Raw genomic sequence first — 19,978 nt, 5'->3', positions numbered from 1 at the left:
ATTACGCACTCAAAATGCTATGAGCATAGCCAAAGGGTTTTTTAATTTAATCCCCCCCCCCCAGCGGGGTATGAAGCTAAAAAATAAATCTTCAAAATAAAACAAAAATCAAATTTCGCAGTCAAAATGCTATGAGCGTAGCCAGGCTTATTGGGTGTTTTGGGTTTAAATTTCCTTTCAGAGGGTTTGGTGCTAAAACATACCTCTTCAATATAAAAAAAGCAAATTATACACTAAAATCCTTTGAGCGTAGCCAATCCAATGGTGGGTTTTGAGTTTCAACCCCTCTCCTCCAGATGGCTTTTTGAAAAGTTTAAAACCCTTCAAGATAGTTTTGAGTTTAAAATCCCCCTACAGAGCGTTTTAAAGTTGAAAGCCTCTCTCTTCAATATTATTTCTAAAGCAAACTAGTCACCAAATTATATGACCGTTGCTAAATGTGGTTTTGAATTTTTAAAGAATAAACTCCAGATATATTTTAGTTAAAAAAACAACAACAGATGATTTTGACGATAAAACTTCCCTTTTCGATATAACATCTAAAGCAAAATAGTTACCTAATTCCAAGATCGTAGCCAAGAGTTGTTACACAAGTCTACCAGTGGCTGGGCTCCATTAATGAAGTGCAATGAATGGTCATCTTCCAAAATTGAAAAGCACTAAATGTGGCTCAACAAAGATGACTAAGACGGATTTTAGGAGTCAGTTATAGAGGTCGGGTCTAAATCAAGGAAATCCTATGCCGAAGTGGGAGTCGACCACTTAGTAAGGTTGTGACAGACAGTCGCATGAGATTTGTGGGACATGTTCTCCGACAAAATGAATTTATTACGCATAATATTATTACGCGATGACATCCTAATACAACTTGGAGGTCCTCAGAGCAGGTGGGAAGAGGCTTCAGACCTTGCTAGTGACAGGTACCTAAGAATATGCATTTAGTTGACTTTCAGTACCAGAAATAGTGCTTGGCGGCGGGGCTCCGCCCCGCACTGAAGGAACTCTCGGCGCTCCCCCAGACCCCTTGCTGGCAAGGGCGAGGAGTCTACAATTTTTCCCTAACCCCAGGAAGATTATGAATTACAAAAAAAAAATATGACTTAAGAAATAGCGTCTTACTAAATTATTTTTTAAGAAATAAAATTGAAAATGTAATACATACGTTAGAAAAAAAGCTTTCACTCCTGCATTTTTTTTTGTATAGTCCTTTTTAACTGTAGTATCAGTGGCGGGTTGGGTGGGGCCATTACTGTTCATATGTCGCATCACAAGAACAAACCTTTGATCAAAAAACATCTACCAACTTTAACCCGGAAATACCAGTAATTGTTTTTATCATGCTGTCAAATCATCTCTTTTGTATTTACGATTATGGCCAACCTAAAAGTAGAAATGACTTTTTTTTTTCAAGGAGCACTAATGACCAGAGATGATGCATCTTAGTCTGAGTTTCTGTCGAACCAACATGATTAGGAGAAAATGGAAGAAGTTTTTGAAGTTTCTGCTCAGCTCTGTCATTGTCAGCTTCTTCTTTCTATTGGTCATTGCCTCAACTGAACAGATGTGTCCGCCAGGGGGCTGCGGCCAGCCAGGCGAGTTCATACAAAAACTCCCTCAAAGAGTGATAAGACCAAACTCGGAAGTGAAAAGAATTTTAAGGTGGACTGGATTCTTTGATGACGTGACGTGGGAGGAGACAGACGACTCTTATTTCAAGCCTTGTAAAGTAGGAGCATTGTCAGTGTTTACATTGAACGTTTTAGTTTATTTGTGTATGAATTATTTTTAGTGATTGTTGTAAACATTCGTTAGACTACCTTCTAAAAAATTATGTTTGATCTACCTTACAGACAATTATCTGGCATTGATATTTTATCTTGCTAATGATTATTATTATTATATTAGAAACGAAAGAGTATTCATTCTCTGGAACAAAGAAAGAAATGTGTGAATCGAATAGTATATTATTTTAGACAGTCGTGTTTCTAAATGACAAGAAAATTCACAAATTGAAAACAAAACTCCTTTATTCTTGTCTATATATTTTACCGTGCATTACATCATTTGATCAGATAATCTGGGATGTGGGAGCTCCCATGGGAAAAGAATGCAGATTTAGAAATAAAAAGTCAAACTATGCCATAATTATTCACTTTTAAGACATATTTGTTGTTCAGTTGCCTATGCTGTTTGTGCGCTGAGGCTATTTACTTATGTCGATAGTCTGTATAAACCAAACCATACTGTCTCTTTTACTCTGATCAATAGGTCAAAAAATGCACTATGACCAACGACCGGACATTGTTTGATCAAAGTGATGCCGTGCTCTTTCACGTAGAAGCTCTATGGAATTTTTGGAAAGGAATCCGCATGCCAAGCAAGCGTCACGCTTACCAGGTGAATGTGATATACTTACTAGTGTTTAGGGTGAGAATAATAGTTTGACCTTCTTTTTGATGTTAACAGTCCAGATGTGATAACGTCCATATTTTGTTTAAAACGATAGAAATCCCGTCTTGTGTTAGAAACAGAAGTTCCAGAATTTTTTTTTCAAGAAATCCTGTCTCAAAGCTAGAAACAGAAGCTTCAGCATTTCCTTAGGAGAAACAATATTACGTCATAGGTGAAACTTCCCAAAAAGCGCGTGAAATGACTGTAAATGGATTTCGAATTTCCCAGAGTCCAAAATTTAAGTCTGTGAGAAAGGAAGTTTTGAAAGAAAAAAAAATCTTGCCGATAATTTACAATGCCTCCGCTTTTAGAAGTATGCGTCAAAACGCTAAGAGAAAAATGCAAATTCCGCGATTAACATCAAAGAAAAAGTCAGTTTTGTTGTTCTATCTTTAAGGTTTATTATTGATGAATTTTAAGATTTACTTTTCGATAATTAAAGATGTCTTTAACTAGCTTTTATTAACTATGAAAGAAAAAGTAAAGAAAAACTGACCCTAAGTTGACAATATTGCCTTTAGAATTCGCCAGGCATGGAACTCAAATGCTACAACAAATGATTCAGACAGTGAAGATAAATGTTTTGTTTACCTCCCAGCCTGCCGGCCCATGAACTGCTGTTGTGGTGTGTGTGTGTGTGTGTGTGTGTGTGTGTGTGTGAGTGCTGTGCAGGTAATTAAAATGCTGACAATCAATTACTCACTAGATGCTCGAAACAGAACAAATGCTCACAGATTTATTGCAGTGGAGTGTGGCTCTTCAATATAGTATTTGTCTCATTTTCCCCCCAAAGTTACATACTAATATATGCACAAATGTAATAATCTGCATTCTACACACACACACATGGCATACACAGCACACATATCACGTAGAGGGCATGCATTAATTAACAAATAGCCATTCCAATTATGATACAAAAGAAAAGATTGGCCTGAGTACATTATCTGTAACCTGTCTATCTCACAATGCAATGTTCTCTTCGCCTTCCTCTATCACCTAGCCTGTTGGACCGTTGGGGCACCACACAAAAAATTGTGACCGTCTTTCTCCATTCCTGTCTTTTGCTTTTGACAAAATCTCTTTCAATGACTGGAACGTCAATTTTTTTATTTTGTCTTCCCATCGCTTACTGTGCAGTCTAAAGGAAGGTTTTTGAAAGCCCTGAGGACTTTGTGATATGGCCATAGAGTTTTATTTTACGTTTTTTTACACAAGTTAGCAGAAGTTGTTTTTTTAATGGATGTTTTACAGTAAAAATGGATGCATGGCATTTCAGCTGGACTCCCTGTGTGTGCTCTTCAAGGTCGTCGACTGTGGTAGACTTTTAAAATGTACTCAGCCCATGGGCGTAGCCAACATTAAAGCCGCATTTTTATGCGTTTTGTCTGTCAGTCTGTCTGTCGTAATGTTAATATTGGAAAAAAAAACTCTAAAGCTATTGAAAATTGATTAATCTTTAATTTTCCTTCCGAAACATCACAATAGTTTTTATCTATAATAGATTGTTCCGGATGTTTGTATATATAGTGAGAGAAAAAGAGAATTTTAGGTAAATCTAATACCGTTAATTAAATTTTTGGAATGGTCTCGTATGAAAATTAGATGTACCTTAGCCTTGGAAGAGATTTTTATACCTTATTTTGGTGTTAGGAAATTGTTTTCCTTAAAAATCGGAACATAATATTAATGATAATTAGATTTTAAAACGTTTAGCTAGAACATTTAATGTAATGTACGACAGAAGTGCGATTTTAGATATATAGTGTTAGAAAATTTTTTCATAAAAATCCGGAAAAACCGATAATCGTAAAGATGAGAAGAAGGGATTTCAAACAGTTTTTTGTGTTTGTAGATTTTTTCATGTAAAATTCGGAACAATTATGGCGACGATCTGTAAGAAAATTTAAGTAATGTAGGTTGATTTCTTTTTCAAAACCAAATCCGGAACATTCTTTACAGATTAAAAAACTTTCTGTTCTGTTTCAGCAAGAAAATTCAATGTAAAGTAAGTCTAAAAAGTGTTTTTCAATAGTCGTCTCTAGTAAATTAGGCTACTTTCGTATTTTAAAACCCTGAACAACCTATTGTCGCTTATTGAAAAAAGAAAAAGTCATTTGAAATAAATTTGTTATAAGTTAAAAAATAAGGAACAATTGATATCGATAAATAAACTATAGTGACGTATTGTCAAAGAATATAAGTGTAACATTAGTCAATTATGCGATTTCAAACAATCATTTGACATAATTTATTTTTTATAAAACAATATCCTGAACAACTTTATAGTTAATGAAATACAAGTCAGTAAAGAGATTTTCATTTAGCATTTATATGCTATTTACATAAAATAAAACCGGAACAACATATTAAAGATCGTCTGTTTTTTTGCAACGCTTAAGCATGGAAATAACATTTAATATAAGTTAGAAGAGCAAACAAACATTCGTTGGTATTGATTTGTTTTTCACAAAACATCCGGAACAATCTATTATAGATACTTTAAACTATCACAATATTTCTGAAGGAACATTAAGGGTTAAATCAGATTTTCAATAGCCTTTAGTGTTTTTTTTTAATCTAAAGGTGACGGACAGACCGACCAACAGATAAAACGCACAAAAATATGCTTCTTTCTTCTGATTGGTGAACTAAACAAAAAATAAATAAAATCTGTTTTTTTATAAAATGTTTAAGGAATTGGTTTAGCACCATATCATGGTGCGGCGTTACGCTACTGCACGAAAGTCGCTGCATAAAAAGTCCATTTTAAAAAATGTGTGTGATATTTACATACAAAATGCATTCTTAGCCTTTATAAACAAACAAAATGTTTTGTTTTAATTTTAGCAACTAGTTGACCAGAAAAAACACCTTTAACTAATATTTACATATATTGTGAACATTTCTTGTACATTTTATAAATATATTTGACTTAGTGATATTGAAAATACACCACAGTTTATCCATATATGTTAGCATATTGTAAAATTGCCTCTCTTACATTTACGTAATTGTTTTAGATTGGTGTATTTCTATGAAAAAATCGCATGCATAATTAATTTTATAAATTAAACGGTTTGCTTTTAGAAAACCAAAAGTAGCCGTTGCACCTAAACTTTTCAAGCCGCATCGCATAGTGACACAATATTTTTCATATCTCTTCTAGCTTTCGAGGTCTGAGTGTGACAGACGGACAGACTGACATTTTGCACAAACCTAATAGCGGCTTTTCTACTTACGGGGACCGCTAAAAAAGCAATTCTACGAGCGTATTCAAGAGGGAGGGGATTTGATTTTAACCCCCCCTCCAGATGGTTTTAAGCGTAAACCCCCCTCTAGCGGGGTTTGAAGCTAAAAACCACCCTTTTCAATGTAAATAAAAAATCAAATTACACACTCAAAATTCTATGATCGTAGCCAAAGAGGGTTTTCGTGTTTAAACCACCCCTTCTCCAAAGAGCTTTAAGTTTAAAACCCCTCCAGATGAGCGTGTTTGAGGCTAAAAGCCACCTCTTCAATGTAAAAAAACCTCTATGATCGTAGCCATTTTTAGTTTATGCTTTCTTAATTACAACTAATAATTGTGTAAAGTTTCAACTTAATTCGATAATTTGTGTGGGTGAAATGTATACCAAAAGGATTTGGATAAGAATCGATGCATGGTAAAATCATAGGATCACCATGGAAATAGATCTTCTGCTATCCGCCTTTGTGTAAATAAAGTAGTCAGTGTTTCAATGACTTGCATCTTGTAAAATAATGTAATTTGTTATTCATTCTAAAGTATCTTCCATCATGTATTGTTATGTCATTTTATAATTTTTTTCCAATATATCTCTATAGCATAATTCTCTCCTATCACTATTTTTACCTGTTAGATTTTCTCCCAAAAATCATTATCTCCCTTTTCCCACTAATATTCGTGCAGAAATGAAAACGCAAACATTCGTTTGACCTCTGCCCTTGAACCTAGCTCTACGAGGTTGTTGTGACACTAAGACTTAGAAAAACAAAACAAAGCAAAAAAAAAAAGCACTAGATCAAATGACCAAATGTTTGAATAAGGCTTCTCCACGATACCCTCTCATTCCAAAGAAGGTCACTTTAATGTCCACGACAAATAGTAAATCTGTTTAGCCACAAAAACGCTATAACACTATAGAAAAAACTTGAAATACTTAATGAAATAGTTCAGCTCAATGCTAATTTGGTTCACTCAAAGTTGATAACAAAATGTTCATACCTAAAAAACGATGAACCAGAATTTTCATACCTAAAATACAATAAACCAGAATATGCTATTTTTACAATATTGAATTTAATTTCCGTCAATTCAGTTCATTTTTTGCCAAAGCACCTGAAACATTTTCATGCAAGACACAATTTTAAATTATTTTATTATTTCAGAGAAGTAAAGTAAAGCTCCCCTTTCAGACCTTGAGATCTATGGGGCAGATCATGTAAAGGTCACCTGTTTCTATGGCCGATGGTTAACGTGGGTGTCATGTGGCCGGCACAACTACCAACCGGTTTACTTTCCCCAATTAATGTCAGGAAACCATTAGAGCTGGTTAGATTAAGGGGTGACCTAATAGTTCCGAAATAAAAAAAAAAACAGTCTCCTCCCAACCACTTAGCCACCGCGCCCCCTATTCTTAGAGAGTAATTTTCATATTTTTTTTCTGATTTAATAAATTTATACTCTACAATTATTTCTAATTTTCCATCGGCACATGGAAAGTTGCAGTAGTATTTGGAACTGTCTTTTAACGTTGTTGACGTCATTAGACTTATGTGGACACATGTAGACAAAGTCTATGTTTAAAGTATTACTGATTGTTGGAAACATTTTTTGTTTTAAACTGTATATGATTTTTATATTGAGGCGTGGACTTTGAGTAGAAAATGCTTGGTTTTCATTCTTCTTCTTCTTCCTCGTTCTCATTCTTATGTTGAAGCGTTTAGATGACTAGACCATTCTATGAGATGAATTGTGCAGTGGTTTCCAAATCAGGGAGCTCTTCATATAGTTTTCTTTCTATTTGGGTGTTCTTGGACCAGTGCCCCCAGAGTCTTGTACGGGCCTCTTGGTAAAGAGAACAGTTTTGAAGGATCTGGTCAGTATTCTCTGGTGACACATGGGCAGATTTCACTGGTTTCAATTTTGTGATTCGGGTGAGAGCTTGTCCATTTCTCATTTATTTTATTTACTATTAGTTTCTTCATTTCTTCTGGATAGAGTGCGATTTGTAATTGTGAGTTTATTCTCCCACTCTTGGCGAGTGTGTCAGCCTTCTCATTTCCTCTCATTTCCTTCTAGTTCTATATGTGCAGAAAATCCCGATCTTGCTTCTCTAATGTTTGCTTTATTAAAAAGATTATATCAACTCACTCTGTCTGTACACGCTACTTCCCATTCTCGGATCAATTCGAAACTTTGCACAATGGTTTATTGTCCCTATCAAAACATGAATCAATCTTAAAACATCCACAAATTGTAATTATTTAGTTTTAATTAATTAGATTGAGTATAGAAAAGGGAAATAAATCTTACACTATTGAGATATGTGTTTATACATGTGCAGTTCTTCCCCTTATATAATTATAACAGCTTTGTTATATTTTGCTTTTTAGAATATAATAAAACGCATAGTCGTTACGCTTACTGTATCTATAGTTCAATCGCTGGCACCAAAGGTAATCCTTCCTGATATGAACATTAATCTGGAAATAACTCATGGACTTGTTGTTTGACTCCCCCACTGTTACATATTGTTGGGCTGGCTACTTGAAATATTTCAAGAATGTATTCAACATGTTCCTAATTTCGATCTTTGAAAACTTTCATTTTTTTTTATCGGGATTTGACATTTCCTCCACATTGAATAAATAGCTGGAAAAAATGTTTCATGTGAGATATGTTCTTGTGTTAAATTTCTAAACATTTTGTCTATTAAGCTATTACATTATAGTTAGTCACTGTTAGTATTAAATTGTTTTTCAATATCTTATAAACAAACAGTTATAATGTTAGCCTTTTAAAACCTGTTTTTATTTGAAGACCTGGATACTACATAACTTGGAGCCTCCGCCCAAAGTGCCACTGAATTTAGTTCCATTTTACGGAGTTTTTAACTGGACTGCTTGGTACAGAAGGTCAGTATGAGAAAAAACACATAAAATAAACAAAATCAAAGCAAAAAATCAGTCACTAAATTCCGCCTCCACCCTCCCCCCCCCCCCCGCAGGGGGGATTTCCTTTCGGGGGGGAGGTGTTCCAAATTCCATGCTTTAAACCCAAACTCTATTTGGTAAATCCACATAAAGACACTAGTAATTATGTACATGCCTATGTTTTGACAAAGACTTGACAAGTATTGTTCACTGGAAACACTCTTTCATCAAGGAGAAAGGTTGACTAAAGAATTCAGATTATGGAGCCTATTTTTTTTTCAATGCAACCGTTTTGACGAAGAAGCGCGGTTGTCTTTAATAGATGCAATAATACGTGCAATAATAGGTGCAATAATAGGTGCAATAATAGGTGTAATAAGAGATTTATTGATTTTCTAATTCGTCTTTTAATATTCTAATTTCGTTTAACTGCCGTATGTTTAGTCTTTAGAGTTTTGTGTTTTTGATACTCTTATTGTTGTCTTCAAACAATGTTATAAGAACAGCGCAAAGATAAAGTCAGTAGTTATACATTCTAATGTTTGTGTTTTTGTTTGGTTATAGAGATTCTGATGTCCCGGTCTCTTACGGGGGTTATACCAGCCTACCACTTCCGCCCAGCATCAAATTCAACAAATCTTTGAAGACCAATTGGGCCAAGGAGAACAACCGTTTCTCAGCATGGATGGCCAGCAATTGTTTTGATTATAATAGGAGGCAACTGGTCATCAAAGAACTGAAGGTAAACGTCATTTTAGTGAAAGCTCTTTGACCATAAACATTGGCATTTATTTTCCAATTACAAAATACAATGGCTGTATTCTTCGAAACACTACGCCAGACAAGTAACAAATAGTTAATGTTATTAATATAGTTCTTCACCGTAATCCTATATTCAAACTGTACATCTCAGAAAAACAGTTATTTAGCCTACATGTTTGAAACAAGCAGGTCTAATAACATTCTCTTCATTGAAAGTGTACACGAAAGTCAAGAATGTCCATCTATAATGACATTTACTTCTGTTTTATAAACAGCATTTCGGAAAACATCATGCAGAATGCAATTATCTATATACTAGTCGACCGGCGGCGTAGCATACGCGCTGTTTTGCAGGACCTGCTTTAGGCCACTGCAAACTATGCGATCGCAGTGGGCCCCGCACTTTCATAGAACTCGCACTTTCATTGGACCCGCGCTAATTCAAGGTGTATAAATTATTAAATTAAACCATTTTATAACTTATAACAGATTTCCCGCTCCCTCCTGTCGATTTACCATGAGCTCCTGTAAATCTCCGAAATTACAAAAGATACGAAAAAAGTCCCTAAAATATACGGAAATATATAGACAAAAGTTGTCATTTTGGGGTGTCATTCAATATGGATAACGCCAATCCTAAGCTCGATAAATGAAAATGACATTATGCATCAGCCGTAATTGTGTAATCTGGTGAAAGAAGCTTCTCGCGCCTCAAACTAATGAAGAATTACCTGAGGTCAACAATTCAAAGATAGATTGAAAGATTTAGTAATTCTTGCTATTGAGCATGATCTATGTAGGAAACAGAATTATTATGATATACTTTATGACTTTGCTAAACGCAAGGCTCATAAAGTAATTCTGTACGTAGTAAAGAATGAATAAAATGTATAGACGAATTTGTTTTCTAATACAAACTCTTAAATTTCACTTATCCGCTTCCTTACCCAAACTTGGCCCCGCGAAATCCGTTTCGCATAGGTTAAGTCCGGTTCTGCTATTTAGTGACGGGTGAATACTACTTGTTTCCCTCCCCCCCCCCCTCTTTTTTCAATATTTTAAGAAAAGAGCGATATAAGGGTAACAGCAGCCGATTAAATAATGACACTGATAACACCAGGTGATTTCTCATTTACATTCTTTCCCTAGGTCATCTCAACATGTAGGTCTACATACATACGTATTGAACGCCGGAATAAAAACTAATGGGGGCTTACAATGTCGCTACGAGACATTTGCTGGAGAAAAAGTTTTGGTTGTCAATGGTTACAGGACTCACACCTTATTCATTGGCCATAGAAAGAGATGACCAATACAACGTTTCACCATGATACCACCATTTCTAAAACAGAAGCAACAAGAACAACATTTAATAAAAACAAGATTACAAAGAGAGTTTGTGTTATCACACAAACTAAGAGGCGGTCCCCGTCAAAGTCGGATCTCTGTCGGATCTGCCTATTCGAAAGGAATATTCAAGACGTGGTTTAATTTTGATATTCAAAAATAAAAATGTTTCAAAGATTCGTTTGCCGTTGTAAAAAATGATTTATTTTTTGTTTTACATGTTTCGGATGTTCTTTCTAAGTTAAAAATAAGAAACTTCTCACTGGATGATGGAGGATGGCAGCGAGCAGGGTATGAACTCTGCCTGGTCGTGCAGTTTGTGCGCTGGACTGTCGTTTAGATTTATCGATGGTCCCTGGTTCAAACCCTGCCCGCTCCTATTCCCCGTAGTCCTGCGGGAGGTTTGGACTAGGAAGTAATCTTCAACTCTGAAGGAATATCTGAAACATGTAAAACAAACAAACAAGCAACCCTGGACCGTCGAGATAACCAGTTCAGCACGCTAACAGCACGACCAGGCATTGCTCTTAATTTAATAACAAACTGGTTACAAACTTATAGCCTATTATTGATAAAGAGATATTTTACACATTATGGCTTGACATCTATAGCATATGTACAATATGTCAGACGAGAAAATTTAGATAATCTTTCAGCATTGATTTGTAATTAAAGAACAAAAAAAAAAGAACAGATATATCGTGCTTGTACTTCAATGTCTGAGTACAGTTATCAAGATATTGGCATTTTCATTTAAGTGGAACTAGAATGAGGATGTAGATCTACCTAAATTAAACTTCTGATTTAGCACTCTTAAGTTCTGTATTTACTAGATCTAGATCTATAATAATTATTTGGAATAATGTAGATGTAATTTAGATAAGATTTATGTAAGAAAAAATCATAGATAATCTATCAATAGACTGAATGCAACATTACATTTAGTTTTAGTATATTATAACATTGCAATATTGATCTACATCTTGATCTAATCTATATCAGTCTCAACTAGATCTAGAAATTCTAGATCTAGACTCTACAATGATTTTAATTAGAATATAAATCGACATCTAGATATACTGTAAAAAAAAAATCTAGATCTAGCTTTAAAAATCTAGATTAGATCTAAATCAAGATATCATTCCTTTTTTAAACACGATCGAGTCACATAACGAGGCTTAATAAAACATTACTATACCAAGTTCTTTTAGCATTTCATTTGAAAAACTCATTCCATATGACGTCAAAGGAAACAAAATACTACGTCACACTGCCTTGTTAGTCGAGGCCCTATGTTCCATGACGAACCCAAAGGAATGATGATGATGATTTGGCGTTAGTAGAATTTTAAATAAAATTCGGAAATTTTCAGCGACTATTTGTAAGAAAATTTAAATAATGTAGGTCGATTACTTTTCAAAACAAAATCCGGAACATTTTTTATCGATTAAAAAACTTTTGTTATGTTTCAGGAAGAAAATTAAATGTAAAATAAATCTAAAAAGTGATTTTCAATAATCGTTTCTTGTAAATTACTTTCTTTTTTTAAAGCCCTGAACAACCTATTGTCGATATTTTTAAAATTTGTTTAAAGATGAAAATACGGAACAATTTGATATTGATAATCAAATTATAGTGACACATTGTCAAAGAATATAAGTGTTATTTTAGTCAATTATGCGATTTCAAACAATCATTTGACATAATTCAGTTTTTATAAAACAATATCCGGAACATTTTTACAGTTAATGAAATATAAGTCAGTACAGAAATATTGATTTAGCATTTATATGCTATTTATAAAAAAAAAACGGAACAACATATTTATTGATATGTAATGTTATCGTGATCGCTTTTTAAAGAGTATTTTTTTTAAAGTTGTACAAGTTGAATTCGAATTCGAGGGCTCAATCGTCCTCATGGGGACTAATTCGACTTATACCACCAAGTCAAGTACAATATCTTTCCCTTGTTCAATATCAAACAAAATAATTAGTTACCAATAGTTAATTAACTAATTGGTTATATTTTTAAATTGATTGTTGTTTTGTCAGGTAAAAGAAATCATTGTTCAATATTTCATATTTGATCCGAGAAATGGGTGTGGGAGAAATAATGTGTACCAACTTTTTACCAGACAGACAGACAGAGAGAATTGAAAAAAAAAAGAATAACCTAGTTATGTATTGTTAGAGAGTTTGGTTCTTATAATGTTTTTTTTTTCTAACACTTAATAATGTTTTGCAAGACCTGTTTAAGAGCTGAAAGATAAAAAGGCTAGCCATACTTTGAGCACAGTTATAATGTACAAATGTTGTCTTTATTTTCTTAGTCCTATTTAGGTCAAGACCTGGACCTGTATGGCAAGTGTGGTGGCAAGAAATGCCGGGGGACATACTGTTACGACACACTCTCAAACTACAAGTTCTTCTTCACTTTTGAGAACAGCAACTGCAAGGACTACATAACGGAGAAGTTCTGGTCTGCACTTCTCAGGCGGCAGGTTCCGGTCGTCTTCGGCGGCAGCTCGTCCTTAGACTACGCCAAAATCGCCCCACCCCACTCGTACATCCGCGTGAAGGACTTTAAAGACGTGAAGTCGCTGGTGGACTACCTGCGCTACCTCGAGCAGAACGAGACGGCCTACAACGAGTACCTGGACTGGACCGTGGACCACGACGTGTACAGCGAGGTGCCGGCCAGGCGGAAGTGGTGGTGCAACCTGTGTGAGGCGCTGCACAACAAGTCCAAGCCGGCCCAGGTGTACACGGATATCTCTGGCTGGATGCAAGATGACCAGTGTCCACAGTGGTCGGTAAGTAGTAGCGTGAGCAGTTTCTTCATTGCTTGAATCAAAAAAGTTTGGCTAAAGAGTGAGTTCCATTGTGAATTGTTTGCATGACGGAGGAAGGGACATATTTGTATCATTTCATCATTTGCTGTCAAAAGAGATTTGGTTGGGGGAAGGGTACATTATCACAAGTTTATTCGTGTGATCTTCCATTTCTAATTCCCTAGAAATATCTTAAAATTTTAAACATTTTTAAAATGACTTTTTTATTCCAGTATGTCCGACCATATTAATAGTGTTATAAACCTGGTGGTGGCACAGATGGGGGTAGTGGTGTGAGTGTAGTCAGCCGACGCAAATCGCCCCAGGCCAGCGCTAGACGAGCGGTCAACCGTGACGAGTTACGACGGTCAGCCGAGACGAGTGTGAACACGGCGGTTCGGGAAGGATCGACGGCGGTCCGGGAAGGATCGACGTCGTGAACAGAACTCAGGAGTGTCACGAGAGTTGTAGTCATCTGACCACCTAGAAACGTCGAGCGGCGTTCTGTCCGGTTCGAGAAGGCCAGTAGGGACCCTATATAAGAGCGGAGGTGTCGCAGTCAAGACGGTTCACGGCAGGGGTTCAGAGCCCGGTTCACTACAGTCCGGTCGACTACAGCACAGTTCAGCGGCGTGGTTCTGTACGGAGCATTACGACGGTTCAGTGCGGAGTACTATCAAGTACAGTTGAGACGAACGGCGTCTTGATCTTGGTCTGTGATCGAGTCCGACACAACGAGCCTAGTGTGTGAAGTCAGTCCTGAACTGTTGAACCCAGTGAAAGCCCGGAACGAGACGGAGAGGCCAGTGCAAGAGTTGATACGGCGGAACGGTGTTATCGAAGAGATATTTGTACGGTCTTGTGTTACGTGCTGCCAGTTGTACAGTATTGGCTGTTATTTCTTCAACTATTAAAGTGTTACGTTAACAGTCCCCCCCCCTCCTTTCCTCTCAATTAAGCCCATCTTATCAGAAGACATAGTTTTCAATAATAGATTTTGAGGGAGAATGTGTAAGTTTCATATGGACATACTAGGTGCACGTCAAAAGAAGTGCTTATTCCAATTAGGCATCAACTGAACAATAAAAATATAAACAAGGAAAGACAACGCATTCACTCACTTGAATTGTCAACATAAAAAGAGTTAGCTCCCTTAAACAGCTTTTAGTTTTCTGACACAGATATGACGACATTTTTTTTTTAGTTTATCTAATTATTTTCGTGACCAGTGGCGTCGCTAGGGTGGGTGTCACCCGGTGCGGTAAGCTCAAGGTGTTACCCCCCCCCCACCCCTGTGACGAGATGTTAATTAGTTAATATATGGCTTGTTTGTCTAGGTCTAGGGGAAATTTGATTAATTTTATCCCGCTCACATATAAGATTTTGTACAGGCACACCGCAACTAACAGTAAGAACAGACCAATATTATACGTTTATAAATAAATATAATAAATAAATATAATTTAATAAATGAAAAATTACACAAGATAAATGATCAAATAAAATTATAATTAAGAAATTAAATGAAGGTGCTAATATCTAAAATAACTGCTCATCATGGATTGCTAATTATTGAGTGATTGGAGGAGAAGAATGTTCCTATGTCTGCTAATTATTTTTCTTAGCTGCTAGCCCGTGGGTCGTCTTCTGGCGGTCGTAAGACTGGCACTCAGAAGGATGAGTCATCCGGCTCTGTCTTAGGACGTCGGCTCGGGATAGTCTCTATGCTGCAGGCAAACTGGCTCTAGGGTGAGGCCGCTGCCTGTTTAGCAGTAGAGATGGTTGGTGCTGCAGACTAAGTAGTACGATCTCTCAGCTCGTAGAGAGCCGTGCTAACTCAACACCAGTTTATCTTCTGTTGCGAAGGTTGCTCTGATCTGTCGGCATTAGGCAATAGCTATTGGGCAGTGGACAGTTTGGGCCGGGCACTGGGCAGATGATACTGGGCAGTATAGGGCACTGTGGACACTGGGCAATATGTTAAGGCCAAGGACAGTAGGCAATGCCTTCTTGCTAACAGGTATGTAATTGGGGGGGGGGTATCTGGTGTGGTCTGCTCCGGTTACAGCTTTGGGTGGAGATCTGGTAGTTATAGCAGTCGGGTGTAGCAACCAGGGGTAGCAATCAGGGGTAGCAATCAGGGGTAGCAATCAGGGGTAGCAACCAGGCTGGGGATAAGACAGACAATTAGGAACCTCCTAAAGGCATTGAGCAGGGATTCCCATATGCCTTGCAATCAATCAGATGTAGACATTGGTATCAATCCCAATAAGGCATTTAAGACAATCATGTATAAAATCTTAAAGCATGCGTATGACTCAATAGCAAACAAAATACAGGTAAGATAACTACAGTTAATGTGTCATCATACAATGTAGGATGATACTTGTCAAGATTCATCCATTAAATATGATTACGACGATAAGTAATCAGTTACAGTAAAAGGGGAATGAGCCTATTATATACTAAAGGATAAGATGAAAATAAAATATTAGGGATATGGCTACAGTAATAAGGGATTGATATAGTTAATCAAAATTACATTCATCCAAGGAACTATAAGTTCACAAGGGTGGGAGACAATTACATGTATGAGGGATATACAACAGAAGTGTGAAATAAATAATTTCACATGGGCTCTGTAAGTTTAGAGCACTGCGATCTAAGTTCTTAGACAGTACTTAGATTCACTAAAGGGTATTGTTTACATCAATCACTAAAATACGGGAACGGATGAAACATAACAAATTAAATATAACGACTATAGTTTCAAATGTAGACAACCATAGCGGCATTAATAATACTATATGAAGATATAGCATCGACATAAAATAGTACAAGATACATACATAATAAAGTCATAATGTAATGACGGGGAACGTGGTTGTGTACTAATGTGTACTCACACATTCCTATAAGATAAAATGAGTATAGTAAAATGTTTACACTTACCCGTTTGTCTCTAATGAAACCTCACAACTAAACTTCCTAACAGAGGAGACTGTATGAATCCTAGCGGGCCTTACTTGGAATGCTTTGGTCTCTCTCTATATATAGATGTGACTTTTCGTTTAACGGGTGGGGAAGAAAGCTAGCTGATAATTTCACATTTATCGATGTACCGGAGATGTCAGGCGTCAGGTCAGATTTATGGTCAATATTCGTTGCCTACCGTGAGAGTAAAGTCTTAAGCGAATATGTATCTGTCCAGCCCGAGTGCAATGCTATTCTTAGAGCGATGTGTATCCTGCGGAAGGGGGGGGGATTGGTGTGAAAAGTTATTAGGCCGCAGCGTGAAGGGACTATTGTGTGCGGTCACATGCACAGCGGTCAAAATTAAAAGTTAGCCCTAGAGAGGCTAGTTAATGTTTTACGTGGAGATTCGTCCCGTGAGAAGCGGTGCGAGGAGAGATAAATCCTAAAGAAATTAGTTGTGGGTTAACAAGAAAATAATTGTTTTAAGTTAAAAATTAAAGTTTCTCACGGTTTGCTGGGAAAAACTCGAATGAACTTTTGCATGCAAGTTTCGTATCGTCACCCCCCCCCCTTTTAAAAATCCTTTTTTTTTGTTTATTTGTTTGTTTCTTGCACTGTAAAACATATAGTTTATAATTACCTATGTTATTTGATTGTTCAACAATTATAAAATGAGTGTCTTTGAAATTTAAAAAAAAAAGTTGTTTATTACAATTTATTCACAGTTCACTGGGTTTGTGTAGTCATGTGAAACTCTGCAGGCATTCTTAATCTTTGGACTCATTGCCTTTAAAATATAGCTCAATTTTGCAACAATTTATCCATAAGTAAATTACACAGATTTTTTTTCTGGATTTCAAACGTGAAAACTTATCATTAACTTCATCATTAATTTCATCAAAGTTAATGTCTTAAAAGATCTAATTTTTAATTAAAAAAATTCCCTTTATTAAAGTGTCCTTTGTTCCTTTGTTCCTTTGTCTCAAATATTTTTTCATTCTAATTTTAAAAATCCCTTTTTCACATGACACCATAAATATGCAGATAGGATAAGAAACAGTTATAAGCTTTGTTCAATGATTTATAAATAATTTTAACGTCTTTATCTTGGCATAATAATCCTGCATTTGAGAATAATTTTTGTTGCCTTTAGATCCCTTCTCAGACATGATATTTCTGTTTGAATGTCGCCTTTTAAAAAATCATCATATACGCCAATAATTTGAAACTGACATCTACAATATTTCGTCAGTTGTTGAACTAAAGAAGTTTTGGTTGGATTGCTCCACATTTATCTGCTACGTCAATGATTGCTTCCAGTAGGAATTGAAGCTCAAAGTTTAAAAAAAAAATCAATACACATAAGAAGGAACTTTTTTTTTCTCTTCTTAAATAGTACACTTCCCCCTTGTACTCCTTCATGGTTCCAGACATTAAAGCTGCAATTTTATATCTTTGTGAACTCCACATATAAATTCAAGCTCAACCTTTTCTAGACATTTTAAGATATTAAGTTGATCTCATCAGCTTTTTTTATCTCCCTTAAAATCGTATAACTTCTGAATCTGGTCAGTGTTTGCCATGTTAGGTGTGCTATGTAGCTGTTTTGTCAAACAAGATACAAAGGTGCCATACTGACCTTAATATCTTTTACGTCGTTTGCTAAAACATTAATAAACTTTTTAACATTACAGATGAACTTTCAGCTATGGGATTCATCTACATAACATTTCCGTCAACTCATGGAAATTCTTTATTCAATAAAGTCTCTTTGTTAATATGGTCACAATATGTCAAATATTCGGCTTTTATAGAAACAGTCCGTGCAATATATCCTTCCATTGTTTTTCTTCTTTATTTCAATCATAGCAACGACTGTCTTTTCAATTGTATTTGTAGCCGGATGACCTTGTTTTCCATTTTTCCAATTCAGATAAATTCTTCATACGTTTTTTTAATATTCCAATTTCAAGCACACATTAAATTACACATTTCTATTTCATTTCAACACAATTTGTTGACAATAGTCGACAGCAATAGAATACAGTTTTTTTTGCTATTAAGTGACTAAATCGTCCCCTTTAGTAAGCATCATAACCATTCTTGGCACTAGACAAGAAGAAAAATCCTCTATAATATTCAAGTGTATCATTCGACTAACACATTGTACAAATTTTCTTCACCTTGGCTACAACTTGTCTATCATCATTTTCAGAAATCTCAATGACTACTAATTTACTTTCCAATTCTATAAAATTTACACTATTTACATGTGATATTTCAATGATATTTTATGCCTGAAGAGTGTCGTCATTTGTTAACCAGTAAGTATTGATTGGCATCCTGATGTTAAGGTGCTAGCTACAAATTTAATAGATTCGATTAGAACATTTTTAAAAATCAAAGTAATATTCGTATACATACACGCAGCTGGTATACATCTGAAAGTAAGGTTTCTCGTTTTCCTTGTGATATTAATTATGATATAATATTTTAAACATTTTGATAGAATGTCATTTAAAAAAATGTTTTGTCGAATGAAAAAAAAATATATAGATTGATTTATTAATTGTGATAACATGTTCCAATATTTACCCACTGTCGCTTATTTTTTTTTAATTGTCAGGTTTTCTCAAAGTGCATTTTTTTACTTGGGTGTCAACCGGTGCAGACCGCACCCCCGCACTCCCCTAGTGACGCCACTGTTTGTAACTATTACTTTTGAGTTTCGAAGCATATTTTTAGAACGTAACACTATCGTTTGTTTGTTTTTCAGCTTGCTAACCAACTGGGTAGATTGTTGGATGGAGTCAAGATATCATTAGGACTTCTTTAACTCTTCAGAACAGGTTTTTAGTTCCAGAAGTCTGACTCGCTATTTCTGTCCAACAGAACCTTACTTGCAGCATACCGAAATGAAGGGAATTGATTGGTTCTCAAGATGTGTCCAATATGTAACTAATACACAGCCTATCAGGAGTCATGTTCATTGTTTATATTACACACATTGTTCGTATATTGAATTTGGTTCGACCAAAATATAAAAAATTTCAGTCTTGTTTTCAATATCTAGCATCCGTGTGCCTTAGCGTTAAATCATTGATGCAATAAAAACTATTTCCAATATGGTGCAGTTGAATAAATCTAGTTTGAATAATTTAAAACGTAATATAACATGTTGAATAAATTTATAATTTTATATGTCACACTGAAGCCTAGTGTTTATATACCGTCCTCTGATAGAGCAAAAGTTTCAATATAAGTATCCAGTATCCTATAAGGGGTACAGTTGTGCGACAGTCTCACCACATTTGTTTTTGCCATTAGAGTTGAGATTAGGTCACATGAAACTCTAGCCTATTGGAAGTTCCCTCAATCGGCCTGTGTGAACGATTAAACAATTGTTCATATGGAAGATGTACCAAGCAGGCG

General features: G+C 35.6%; 1 protein-coding gene across 1 annotated transcript; it reads left to right on the top strand.

Moving 5' to 3' along the window:
• The first annotated feature begins 1,419 nt into the window (after positions 1-1,419).
• LOC106075575 (alpha-(1,3)-fucosyltransferase C-like) lies at positions 1,420-19,492 on the top strand. Its single transcript, XM_056025528.1, has 6 exons — positions 1,420-1,726; positions 2,269-2,397; positions 8,516-8,610; positions 9,193-9,370; positions 13,070-13,552; positions 19,323-19,492. The coding sequence occupies exons 1-6, from the start codon at positions 1,430-1,432 to the stop codon at positions 19,380-19,382; spliced, it is 1,242 nt and encodes a 413-aa protein (XP_055881503.1). The 5' UTR covers positions 1,420-1,429; the 3' UTR covers positions 19,383-19,492.
• Positions 19,493-19,978: the final 486 nt, after the last annotated feature.

This window comes from Biomphalaria glabrata, chromosome 4, assembly GCF_947242115.1.
Source record: "Biomphalaria glabrata chromosome 4, xgBioGlab47.1, whole genome shotgun sequence".
Classification (NCBI taxonomy): Eukaryota; Metazoa; Mollusca; class Gastropoda; family Planorbidae; genus Biomphalaria; species Biomphalaria glabrata.
Note: the sequence above shows the minus strand (reverse complement) of the source record. Positions and strands in the feature narration are given on the sequence as shown.